This window comes from Scyliorhinus canicula, chromosome 30 (genome assembly GCF_902713615.1).
Source record: "Scyliorhinus canicula chromosome 30, sScyCan1.1, whole genome shotgun sequence".
NCBI lineage: Eukaryota > Metazoa > Chordata > Chondrichthyes > Carcharhiniformes > Scyliorhinidae > Scyliorhinus > Scyliorhinus canicula.
This window is the reverse complement of record NC_052175.1, coordinates 11,267,170-11,280,566: the sequence shown is the minus strand read 5'-3', so window position 1 is coordinate 11,280,566 and position 13,397 is coordinate 11,267,170. Positions and strand designations below refer to the sequence as shown.

Sequence of the window (13,397 nt, the reverse complement as noted above, 5' to 3'; positions counted from 1 at the left end):
TGGATTTTGTTATTGAATTGGAACAGTTAAGGGGAAATTCATTAAGGGTTGTACATAGGTTACTGTAGCTGTTTGTAGTTGATAAAAAGTCTACCTGTGTCTGTGTTTTGTCATGTGAGAGTACCTTTAACAAATGGGCGTTTCAGAAATGTACCTTTAAGAACTGGCTGTTGATCAGTGATGCGAAATGAAGGAATGAATGAATATCGCTTATTGTCACAAGTCGGCTTCAATGACGTTACTGTGAAAAGCCCCTAGTCGCCACATTCCGGCGCCTGTTCGGGGAGGCTGGTACGGGAATCGTACCGTGCTGCTGGCCTGCCTTGGTCTGCTTGAAAAGCCAGAAATTTAGCCCAGTGAGCTAAACCAGCCCTTGGATTTGTTTGTTTAGTTTTCAGTGTTGGAGCTGAAGCCAGACAGAGCAGGTGTACTGCTGTTCTCTCTGCCATGAAAAGACTATCTCTTGATCATTTGGTGAATTCAGAATTAGAAATGTTCTGCATAGTGAATGCAAACCTGATGTGCTTCTGTTTAAAAAGGTGTTTTTCTGTCTTCTGGATGTTGTTTGGGAAGTTATTAAGGATTACTTAGTGTTGTAGTCTTTGGGGGTTGTATCTGAATTGATGGTTGCTAAGATGTTCACTGTATGTTTTAAAAAGGTTAACTTGAGTTCATAGAATAAACATTGTTTTGCTTTAAAAAATACTTTTCCATTTCTGCTGTACCACACCTGCAGAGTGGGCCGTGTGCTCCCCATACCACAATCTATTAAATGTTGTGGGTCAGGTGAACTCCATGATACACTTTGGGGTTCTCTAAACCCTGGCCCATAACAGTCGATACAAATGTTAACTAAATTCGTTCGAATAATGCTTGTTTTTGATTAAAAGTGCCTAAGAACTCTGTTGAATAACACCGTAAAAAGGTAGGCCCCTGTGCTCATCCTAACCAAAATCAATAAACAGTTAGGAGGTCAGGTGAACTCCATAATATACTTTGGTGTTTTCTAAACGCCGGCAGCCTTGGTAGCACAGTGGTTAGCATTGTTGCTTCACAGCTCCAGGGACCCGGGTTCGATTCCCCGCTGGGTCACTGTCTGTGCGGAATCTGCACGTTCTCCCCGTGTCTGCGTGGGTTTCCTCCGGGAGCTCCGGTTTCCTCCCACAGTCCAAAGACGTGCGGGGTTAGGTGGACTGGCTATGATAAATTGTGACCAAATCGTGACCAAAAAAAAAGGTTAATTAGGGTTATTGGGTTAAGGGGGGGGGGGGGGTGGGATGGAGGAGGTGTGTGCTCGGGTGGGATGCTCTTTCCAAGGGCCGGTGCAGACTCGATGGGCTGAATGGCCTCCTTCTGCACTGTAAATTCCATGATTCTACGATGATAACAATTAACGGGGTGAATGAAGACCTGCTTTCGCCAACAGGCCACCCTTTGGCAGTGATGGTCGATTGGAACATTAGCTTATCCAGCCCAAGGCGTACAGTCAAGGCTTTCTATCTTCCGAGTACGCGCGCACGCTCTTTACGCATGCGGTAACACCTCCTCGCCTCCGAGGCGATGGCTTACCTGTCTCCACTTTAACGCGCATCAACATGGCCAGCTCAGACTGATAGACGGAGGCACACTCGGGAATGACGCTGCACAGTGCCACGCCGGGCGAGCGCAGAACGCGCAGGGTTTGGGACGCGACGCCTTCCTTGATTGCCTGGTTGATGGCCGCTACCCCCTGGGACACTGAAAACAAAGCAGAGGCAGGTCGGAGATGGCTTCTGGCCTGGTTTGAATGGAGCAGTCACTTGAAACTACAACTTGAAGCAGTCACTTTCTCCCTGCACTCTCTCTTACGCGTGGACCCAAATGAACACCACACTAAGGTAAGGTTTGTGTCTCTATCAGTTTTTTTTATACAGGTAAGGTTTGTGTCTCTATCAGTTTTTTTTAAACCCCAGGGTGTCGCGGAGCACTTCCAACGCCAATGATTCTGAAGTGTGGCCACCGTGAACCTGGAGAACATAGAAAATCTCACAGCGACAACAACATGGTCATAAGCAGTTCATCTGTTCTAACTGCAGCCACTCCTGGAGTACTGCGTGCAGTTCTGGTCACCACATTATAGGAAGGATGCGGAAGCTTTGGAAAGGGTTCAGAGGAGATTTACTAGGATGCTGCCTGGTATGGAGGGAAGGTCTTACGAGGAAAGGCTCAGGGACTTGAGGTTGTTTTCGTTAGAGAGGAGAAGGCTGAGAGGTGACTTAATAGAGACATATAAGATAGTCAGAGGGTTAGATAGGGTGGACAGTGAGAGTCTTTTTCCTCGGATGGTGATGACCAACACGAGGGGACATAGCTTTAAATTGAGGGGTGGTAGATATAGGACAGATGTCAGAGGCAGTTTCTTTACTCAGAGAGTAGTAGGGGTGTGGAACGCCCTGCCTGCAACAGTAGTAGACTCGCCAACTTTAAGGGCATTTAAGTGGTCACTGGATAGACATATGGATGAAAATGGAATAGTGTAGGTCAGATAGGCTTCAGATGGTTTCACAGGTCGGCGCAACATCGAGGGCCGAAGGGCCCGTACTGCGCTGTAATGTTCTATGTTCTATAACATGGTTAGTTCAGGAATAAATATTCGCCCAGACCATTGGAGAGAGATTGTCTTCCAATCAATGCCGTGGGACCCCCGAGGGAGTAGGTGGAGCCTCAGTTGAACGTCTCATTTGAAAGACGGCACCTCCGACAGTGCAGCACCCCCTCGGGAGCGTTGACCTGGATGAGGTGGTGATGGTTGAACCCACAATCTTCCGACACCGTCAAGAACGAGAACGGGACGGAGCCCCCTTTGCGCTCAGCCCTCGCCGGGGCGACTCACTTTTCCTGGCGTTCCGACCATCCTGATTGGATCGGTGAATCCCGTCCTGAATCTCCTCCAGCCAGAGCACCGCTGCCTCATCCCGGGAGACCTGGGGGAGGGGGGGGGGGGAGAAAGCACAAGGTGTCAGCCGGCCCCGCGGGTGAGGAAAGGGGATTACAGAGGCTCACGCAGCCGACCCCCCCCCCCCCCCTCCCGCCGGGTACCTGTGCTTTGTGCTGCTTTGCCGCCGCCAGGACATCGTGGTAGCGCCTCGCGGCCGGGAAATCCAGGTCGGCCAGCTCGGCGGAAGGCAGGAGAAGGGCCGCCACCGTCCTCTCGGGATCACTGCGGTCCAGCGCTTCGTTTATCAAACCAATCGCAACGATTTCTGCAGAGAGAGAGAGAGAGAGAGAGCACGCAGGGCTGAGGAATCCGGAACCAGGCGAATGCGACAAGCGCAAAGATAACCTTTCCACTTATTGGAGGGTGGGGTAGTCAAAAGCCACAGGGAGCATTTAAATGGTCCCCCCCCCCCCAATTATCGGAAACGCGACGCACGCGGAAAGGCTTCGCCGCAGCCGGAGAATTGCCACCACTCACTGTCGTGCTCCCTTTCCACGGCGGAGTTGACGGCGTGCACGCACATTTGCAGGTCGTTCCAGGTCAGCGGCTCCTCCCCGGCCCGTTGCTTCAGCGCCGTCAGCTCGGCGAAGTACCTGCCAACGAGAGGCCACCGAAAGGTGATTCAGGCCGACAGCAGGCGGGTGGAGGAGGCTGCTGGGAGGACTGTGGGCCGGATGGCTTCCGGCTGCCCGCAGTCGCACACCCTCGGTCGGCTGCTGCCCCACGGGAGGTGGGTCAGCGCCGCTGCCTCCCGGTGCCGGGAGTGATTCCCGGCTTGGGTTACATGTCGGCGCCGAGTCTGCACGTTCTTCCCAGTGCCTGCGTGGGCGCGATGGGCCGAATGGCCTCCTTCCGCACTGCAGGAACTCACTGAAAAAGCCAAAGATTGGAGGGCAACAGTGCCCATCGCAATGAGGTTCCAACACAGAAGCAGACCATTCAGCCCCCTCCACCCCATGTTAGCGTTTCTGCCTCACACGAGCCCCCCCCCCCCGCCCCCTCCTTGGCATATCCTTATATTCCTTTCTCCCTCGTGCATTTATCCAACTTTCCCCTTCAACCCTGTCTCTGCTGTTCACAATTCCCTGCGGGCGTGAATTCCACATTCTCCCCACTCACTGGGTGACGTTTCCCCCGACCTGCCCCCCCCCCCCCCCCCCCCCCCCCCGCCAATTGGATTTATTGATGACGTTTGCATTCCGATGGGCCCCCGGCCCATTCGCTTTCTCTGCGGAAAAGGATCCCTCAGCCAGTGCAATCCTGGACATTCTAATCTGATGGGCCCCCAGGGTACAGGCGCCTCCTTACAGCGGGCTGGCGGGCAGCTGTGCTTACCGCTGTGCGCAGCAATCCTGGATATCGGTCAGGCCTGAAGCGGCACTGATCAGGTTTTTCCAGAAGGCACCGGAGTCTCCGGCTTCCAGTGCTCGATCGATCAGTGCCACTGCCGACAGCATCTCCACGCCGATGTACAGCTCCTCTTGGGTCAGCTCACCCTGCGCAAAGGGAGCAGAGCATGTTAGTCGTAGAACCGCACCCACACGGCAGGCTATGAAATGAAATGAAAAAAATGGCTTATTGTCACGAGTAGGCTTCAATGAAGTTACTGTGAAAAGCCCCTAGTCGCCACATTCCGGCACCTGTTCGGTGGGGGAGGCTGGTACGGGAATCGAACCGTGCTGCTGGCCTGCTTGAAAAGCCAGCGATTTAGCCCAGTGAGCTAAACCAGCCCATCATTACTGTACTGGCTCTTGGAAAGAGCTGTCCAGGGCAGCACAGTGGTTCGCACTGCTGCCTCACGGTGCCAAGGACCCAGGTTCGAATCGTGTGGTTTTCACATTCTCCCCGTGTCTGTGCGGGTCGCAGTCTCCCCACGTCCCTGGCCACAATTGTGTAAATCTCTTTAGAACATAGAACAGTACAGCACAGAACAGGCCCTTCGGCCCTCGATGTTGTGCCGAGCAATGATCACCCTACTCAAACCCACGTATCCACCCTATACCCGTAACCCAACAACTCCCCCCCCTTCCCCCCTCCCCTCCCCCCCCTTCCCCCCCTCCCCTTCCCCCCCTCCCCTTCCCCTTCCCCCCCTCCCCTTCCCCCCCTCCCCTTACCCCCCTCCCCTTACCCCCCTCCCCTCCCCCCCCTTCCCTCCCCCCTCCTCCCCCCCTTCCCCCCCCCCCTCCCCTCCCCCCCCCCTCCCCTCCCCCCTCCTCCCCCCCCCCTCCCCTCCCCCCCTTCCCCCCCTCCCCTCCCCCCCTTCCCCCCCCTCCCCTCCCCCCTCCCCTCCCCCCCTCCCCCCTCCTCCCCCCCTTCCCCCCCCCTCCCCCCTCCTCCCCCCTTCCCCCCCCTCCCCTCCCCCCCCCCTCCCCCCTCCTCCCCCCCTTCCCCCCCCCTCCCCCCCTCCTCCCCCCCCCCCTCCCCTCCCCCCCTCCCCCCTCCTCCCCCCCCCCCCTCCTCCCCCCCCCCTCCTCCCCCCCCCTCCCCTCCCCTCCCCTCCTCCCCTCCCCTCCGAGTCTCGATATCCTCCCTAACGCATGGTGCAAAATGGTCAAAGAACAATCCAGCACGGGAACAGGCCCTTCGGCCCTCCCAGCCTGTACCGCCCATGATACCACCCTTGGCCCAAACCCTCAGCCCTTCCTTGTGCCGTATCCCTCTATCCCCGTCCTATCCATGTGTTTGTCAAGATGCCTTTCGATCACCGTTAATGTATCTGCTTCCACAGCCTCCCCCTGGCAACGCGTTCCAGGCACTCACCACCCTCTGTGTAAAAAACCTGCCTCACACATCTCCTCTAAACTTTGCCCCACTGACCTTTAACCTATGCCCCCTGGTGACCCCTCCACCCTGGGAAAGAGTGCCTGCCCATCCACTCTATCCATGCCCCTCTTAATCTTGTAGCCCTCTATCAGGTCGCCCCTCGACCTCCGTCTTTCTAATGAAAACAGTCCGAGTCTATTCAGCCCCTCCACATAGCTAACACCCTCCAGACCAGGCAACATCCTGGTAAACCTCCCTGAACCCTTTGCCTCGAAAAACAAACAACAGGATAAAGTGCGGTGCCTAGAAGTGAATGCAACACGCCAGCTGGAGGTCTGACCAGTGATTTATGGGGAGGCGATTTATAGTGGAATTATAGAATTCTACTCAGCCAAGTCCAAGCAGCTAACCGCCCAGCGGTATTAAAGATCACGCCTGGGACTGACGTCGGCGTTGGGACGTGCTGGAACGCTTCCCGGGAAAGGGGAGAGGCGGGAAGGCGGCGCCTGATCACTGCTGCGGGATCTCTGCTGGAAAAACATCAACGTGCAAATGGAGGCCTGAGGGGTCTGACCCTGGAGTCAAACTCTGCGTCATAGAATCGGGGCGAGACCACACTGAGAGCCGCTGATCTCTGCTCCCCACGCGGCAAGAAGGATATTGAAGCACTGCCTCACTAACGTGCAGAGGAGTGCAGCAACGTCCAGCATTCAGACAGCACCCGACAGAGCGAGAGGAACAGAATTAACACGTCGGGTCAATGGCCTGCCCGAGCGGCTGAGCATTTCCCGTTTTTAATCTCGGATTTTCGGGAAAAGCGGATGTGCCCGGGGCTCTCTTCACTGGGAGGAGACCCAATGATGGGACCTTTAAAATGGCGGAGAGGGCAGCATGGACGTGGGGAAACGATCCCCACAAGGGGTGGGGGGGGGGGGAGGGACAGAATCAACAGCGATGGAGAAGAATTCGAGGGGAACTTCCTGACAGAGTGGGCGACAATGCAGAACTTGTGGAAAATGGTCGGAGAAGGCAGCACGGCCACATCAAAGGGGAGGCGACCACTCCCCGGACTGTGGGAAGGATCGTGTTGCCGTGCTGATCTTCAGTGAAAGCAGCTAAATCGGCTGTAAGGCTTCGTGTTGACACACTGAGAAAACCGCGTAACCGTCTACTCAGCACAACGACAGACCGACACAGCGCGAGCAGCAGCCAACATCGCACCTCACCTCCTACCCACACGGAGTGAAGTGTTGACCACACAATAAAAGAGTGGTGAACCCACTTCCTCCACTCCAGACCGCAGCGTCGAGACTTCAACTGTGTCGAGTAGGCTGCGCGCTTAAAAAATAACGTTTTCATCGAACTCTGGTCCCTGTTACATAGAACATGCGGTGCAGAAGGCCTTTCGGCCCATCGACCCACTTGAGCCCTTACATCCACCCCTATCCCCGTAACCCCTCCTAACCTTTTTGGACACAGAGGGCAATTTATCACGGCTAATCCACCTAACCTGCACGTCTTTGGACTGTGGGAGGAAACCGGAGCACCCGGAGGAAACCCACGCACACAGGGGAGGATGTACAGACTCCGCACAGACAGTGACCCCCAGCCGGGAATCGAACCTGGGACCCTGGCGCTGTGAAGCCACAGTGCCATCCACTTGTGCTACCCAACGTGCTGCGTTCACCATCTCCGTTAAATGAAAGCAACTCGCTCCCTTTCTCCACCACCAGCGCACAGTGGCAGCTGTGTGTACCGTCTACAAGATGCACTGCCACAACTCACCAAGGCTCATTCAACAGTGACAAATGTAGGAATTTCAGATATCATAATAATAAATCTTTGTCACAAGTAGGCCGACATTAACACTGCAATGAAGTTACTGCATTGTATTGTATGTATCTGGTGCGGTAATGATTAAACGCCTGGGTTAACGTGTATGACTGCTGCAGCCGTGTTTTTTAACAATCCTGGGTTAAACAGCAACTATGTTGTTTGGTAATCAGAGGCGCCATAAAAGATTGGGCTGATGGATTTTTGCTTGGATTAAGAAGGTTCTCTATGGGAAGGCACAGTGGTTAGCACTGCTGCCTCGCGCCGCTGAGGGCCCGGGTCGCTGTCCGTGTGGAGTTTGCCCATCTCCCCGTGGCTACATGGGATTCACCCCCACAACTCAGGGCTGTTTAGCACAGGGCTGAATCGCTGGCTTTGAAAGCAGACCAAGGCAGGCCAGCAGCACGGTTCGATTCCCGTACCTGCCTCCCCGGACAGGCGCCGGAATGTGGCGACGAGGGGCTTTCTCACAGTGACTTAATTTGAAGCCTACTTGTGACAATGTGATTTTCATTTCATTTTCATTTCAGGTGTGCAGGGTAGGTGGATTGGCCATGCTAAATTGCCCCTTAATTGGGGAAAAATAATCAGCTACTCCAAATTTATGTTAAAATAAAAAGATGGTTCACTGTGGAGTAGTTAGATACTTTAGTGCGTGATTTAACGGCCTCTTCACGGTGTCAGGACGAGGCCCTCGAATCTGTCGGGGGGCCTCTTGGGAGAGTGCGGCGATCGAAATGCCTCGCGGGATTTAATGGCCTCACTGGGCGTCGTGCAGGTCAGCATTTAAATATGCGTTTGTGGGATTCTCCCGGTGTCCGAGACTCAGCGGCTGCACCTGGAAGGACGTGCCAGGGTGGCCGAAGGCTGTGCCAGGGTGCCGATTAGCACTGGTTCCCACCCAAGGGAACTGCCAGGGCAGCTGGTTGGCATTGCCAGTGATTGAGCCAGGAGGCCGCCCGGGGGGGGGGGAGGGAATCTGGGCAGACGGACAAAAAAAGAAGTGCCGTTGAGAGGGGCGTTTCCCGGCTCCCCAGCCACCGAGAAACACCCCACTGAAACGCACCCAAAACCAGACATGGATATTCCCCGGTTAAATCGAGCCCCAGCCTGGGAAGCGGATGGAACCAACGGGAGGAGCTTGGGGGGCAAGGGGTGGGGGTACAAGTGGCGGCAAGAGGTGGGGGGGGACAAGGGGCGGCAAGAGGTGGGGGGGGACAAGGGGCGGCAAGAGGTGGGGGGGGACAAGGGGCGGTAAGAGGTAGGGGGACAAGGGGCGGCAAGAGGTGGGGGACATGGCGGCGGGAGTGCTGGCAGAGGGATTTTAGGGGGGCAGAAGGGGTGGCAAGGAAGTGAGAGCAGGGGGCAAAGAAGAGAGCAGGGGGCAAGGAAAATAGAGCAGGGGCAAGGAAAATAGAGCAAGGGCAGAAAGGGGCAAGGAAAATATTGAGTGGAGGCAGAAATGGGGCACGGAAAATAGCATGAACATAAAAAATAGGGCAGGGGCAGAAGGAGGTGAGGAAAATAGAACAGGGGCAGAAAGGGGGGAAAGGAAGAGAGTGCAGGGCAGAAAGGGGCATGGAAGAGAGGAAACAGGAGAGACAAGGAAGAAGAGAAGGGGACAAGGGAGAGATAGCACAGGGCAGAAGGCAGACCATGTGACGAGGGGCAAGGAAGAGCGAACAGGGGGCAGGAAGAGGGGGAGCAAGGAAGTGAGGAGGGGTTCAGACATGGGGTGGGGGGGAAAGAGCAGGGTGCATGAGGGGGTGACATGGGAACTTGAGGGGGAGGGGGGGAAAGAGTAAAGGGATTAAGGGTTATGGTGTTCGGGCCGGAAAGTGGAGCTAAGTCCACAAAAGATCAGCCATGATCTCATTGAATGGCGGAGCAGGCTCGAGGGGCCAGATGGCCGACTCCTGCTCCTAGTTCTTATGTTCTGATGCTCTTATTTCAGTTGCTTCTGGAAGTGCAAAAGTGAAGACAGATTCTGAAGCTTTCAGCTCGAGATCCTGCATGGTTCTGACAGGATTCAGATTTATCTCTGCAATCAGTCTCAAAGAACATCCCTTAAAACAACAATGCCGGAGTCTGCTAACTGTATTTAAAAGTGGATTGAGAGCCGATTGGTGCTTCAGTGCGAATGAAGATAGCAGTTAAGGGTGACGGTGTCACTGATTGATTAGCATTGTTTAAGGGCTAATTGGAAGCTATTTTCCTGCACGAGGCTAAATATATTTAATACTGTGTCAGTAATAAAGTTTGTTTTAATGCACCATATTCCTGTTTCTTTGTGGAATCGGCCCTCGAGCGAGATACCCTTTCCTCAGCCTTACTAAATATTGGGGTTTGTGTCCCGCATCCCAGCCACTGTTGGGGTCTGGTCAGGGATCATATTGACAGCACCTTCCAAACCCGCCACCATCGAGAAGGACGAGGGGGGGGGAGCAGACACATGGGGAACACCCCCCCCCCCCCCCCCCCCCCCCCACCTGCAAGTTCCCCCCTCCGAGCCGCTCGCCATCCCGACTCGGGAATATATCGGCCGTCCCTTCACTGTCACTGGGACAGAATCCCGGAACTCCCTAACAGCACAGTGGGTGTGCCTACACCACACGGGGACTGCAGCGGGTTTGAGATGGCGGCTCACCCACCACCTTCCCGAGGGGCAATTAGGGATGGGCAGTAAGATGGTAGGCCCAGCCAGCGACGCCCAAATCCCCAGGATGTATTAATAAAAACCCTCTTACAGCCAGGATTTGCTTTTCTATTTTCAAGTTGCAGCATTCACTGGCCCTTTAGTGATGATTCAAAGAGCATCACACGACCTCCGGTACAATTCGGATCAGCAACCGGTGAACCCCTTGCTGGAAGCCCCTGTGGATGAAGGTTGGGAGCACCACGCTTTCACAGTCGATAAGCTAATAGACACACTCTGCTCAGCCCAACACACAAGCCAACATGGACAAGCTAACGTAGGGATAGAATAGAATACTTTCACTTTGGAAAGAATAACAGGACTACGGAATATTTGGCTAATGGCAAAATTCTTGGTAGTATGGATGAGCAGAGGGATCTCGGTGTCCATGTACATAGATCCCTGAAAGTTGCCACCCAGGTTGATAGGGTTGTGAAGAAGGCCTATGGTGTGTTGGCCTTTATTGGTAGAGGGATTGAGTTCCGGAGCCATGAGGTCATGTTGCAGTTGTACAAAACTCTAGTACGGCCGCATTTGGAGTATTGCGTACAGTTCTGGTCGCCTCATTATAGGAAGGACGTGGAAGCTTTGGAACGGGTGCAGAGGAGATTTACCAGGATGTTGCCTGGTATGGAGGGAAAATCTTATGAGGAAAGGCTGATGGACTTGAGGTTGTTTTCGTTAGAGAGAAGAAGGTTAAGAGGTGACTTAATAGAGGGATACAAAATGATCAGAGGGTTAGATAGGGTGGACAGCGAGAGCCTTCTCCCGCGGATGGAGGTGGCTAGCACGAGGGGACATAACCTTAAATTGAGGGGTAATAGATATAGGACAGAGGTCAGAGGTGGGTTTTTTACGCAAAGAGTGGTGAGGCCGTGGAATGCCCTGCCTGCAACAGTAGTGAACTCGCCAACATTAAGGGCATTTAAAAGTTTATTGGATAAGCATATGGATGATAAGGGCATAGTGTAGGTTAGATGGCCTTTAGTTTTTTTCCATGTCGGTGCAACATCGAGGGCCGAAGGGCCTGTACTGCGCTGTATCGTTCTATGTTCTATGATACGAAAGTGGCCACAGGACGAAAGGAGGCCGACCGCGTCTCTGCCAGCTCTTCGTTCTCCGTCCCCCTGGCTCTTCACCCCCACTTCTCAGCAAATTCTCCCCCTTCCAGTACATCTCCGATTCCCCCTTCTGACTGTTCCCAGCTTCTCCCAATCTCTCTCTCCACACGAACTGAAGCCCTTCTCATCCCCTGCTCCCGTTCTGGGCAAATCTCCACCCCTCTGCACCCTTTTCCGAGGGCCTGATGGCTGGAATCGGACACTATACCTCTCGCTCACGTCGCAGAACGGTAGCATTGTGGATAGCACAATTGCTTCACAGCTCCAAGGTCCCAGGTTCGATTCCCGGATGGGTCACTGTCTGTGCGGAGTCTGCACATCCTCCCCGTGTGTGCGTGGGTTTCCTCCGGATTCCTCCCACAGTCCAAAGATGTGCAGGTTAGGTGGATTGGCCGTGCTAAATTGCCCTTAGTGTTGGGTGGGGTTACTGGGATAGGGTTGAGGTGTTAACCTTGGGGAGGGCAGCACGGTGGCCTAGTGGTTAGCACAACCGCCTCACGGCGCTGAGGTCCCAGGTTCGATCCCGGCTCTGGGTCACTGTCCGCGTGGAGTTTGCACATTCTCCCCTTGTCTGCGTGGGTTTCGCCCCCACAACCCAAAAATGTGCAGAGTAGGTGGATTGGCCATGCTAAATTGCCCCTTAATTGGAAAAAATAATTGGCTAATCTAAATTTAAAAAAAAAAAACCTTGGGTAGGGTGCTCTTTCCAAGAGCCGGCGCAGACTCGATGGGCCGAATGGCCTCCTTCTGCACTGTAAATTCTGTGAACAAATTCTGTGAAGCGGCGACTTGGAAAAGTTTGGCACTTGCTTTCACATCCCTTGTTGGGAGTCAGGAAATTGGAGAGGGGCGGAGAAATTTAGACAAGAATGTGTCGGAGTTTGGGATTGAGGAATAGGACCGTTTCTGAATCGCAGTCCGGTGACAACTGGGGAGCTGGCGATGGGGCCACAGTGCGGTCACTCACCTGCGGTTTCTGCTGTTGCAAGGCAGCCAGTTCCCTCTGGTAAAGCCCAGCAGCAAAGGGGTAGACATCAGGAAGCTTGGCACTGGAGTTCATCAGCTCCTTCACCGTCCGGCTGGGGACCCCGCTGCGGACAGCTTCGTTGATCCGCGACACGGCCTGCATCACTGCGCAGAGACAGGAGGTTAGACGGTAAATAGGGACGGACAAGTGGCGCCTCTCAGCCCTGTGCGTTTATTTCGAGGGCGCATTACCGTGGGCGAGGGCTTGCTGTGAACAAATTGGTCGCGACCGCGACCCCAAAAAGTGAAGCCCGCTGGGGTGTCCCGGGCCTGGCAAAGGGAAAGGAACCGTGCACACGCTCCCCCTTCCCTGTAAAAGCTGTTTGGCTCTGTCCAGCACGGTGGAGACAGATGACTTAACCGAGCTTGGAAAGGGCAATCGATTCAGATCTAACCCGCAGGAAGAATATTTCAGTGAGAGAAAGGTGAATCAATGGGACAGGCTCCCAGAGGGGGGGATGGTGGGAAGCAACGAGTATTGATTCAAATGCAAAATGGATTGATTTCTTTCAGCAAGTAACTTCTTGGGATCGAACCCACGAGGCACTTGAGACATGATGTGTGGGGACTGTTGACGTGCTCTCGAAAAACAAGCGGGCACACTCCGGTGGAGGAGCTTACGGGCAGGTGGGAGGAGAGATAGTGGCGGGTCTATGGGCGGATGCCCTAAGCAGGGTTAATACCTCCTCATCGTGTGCCAGGCTTAGCCTGATACAATTTAAGGTCGTCCACCGGGCACACATGAGAGCGGCTAGAATGAGCAAGTTTTTCGGGGTCGAGGATAGGTGTGCGAGGTGCACGGGAAGCCCAGCAAATCTTGTCCACATGTTTTGGGCCTGCCCGAAGTTTAGAGGGTTTTGCTAAGGCAATGTCCACGGTGCTAACAACACGGGCGGTGCCGAGTCTGGAGGTGGCGATCTTTGGAATGTCGGATGATCCGGGAGTTCAGGGGGTGAAAGAGGCCGACGTCCTGGCCTTTGCC

At 54.5% G+C, this 13,397-nt stretch overlaps 1 protein-coding gene across 1 annotated transcript in view; it reads right to left on the bottom strand.

Moving 5' to 3' along the window:
- LOC119958590 (ras GTPase-activating-like protein IQGAP1) overlaps positions 1 to 13,397 on the bottom strand; it is a 91,322-nt gene that overhangs the window by 36,183 nt on the left and 41,742 nt on the right. Inside the window, 6 exon segments of the mRNA XM_038787070.1 lie at positions 1,570 to 1,737; positions 2,873 to 2,963; positions 3,079 to 3,242; positions 3,455 to 3,570; positions 4,313 to 4,473; positions 12,357 to 12,520. Of these exon segments, the coding sequence (XP_038642998.1) occupies positions 1,570 to 1,737; positions 2,873 to 2,963; positions 3,079 to 3,242; positions 3,455 to 3,570; positions 4,313 to 4,473; positions 12,357 to 12,520 (864 nt within the window).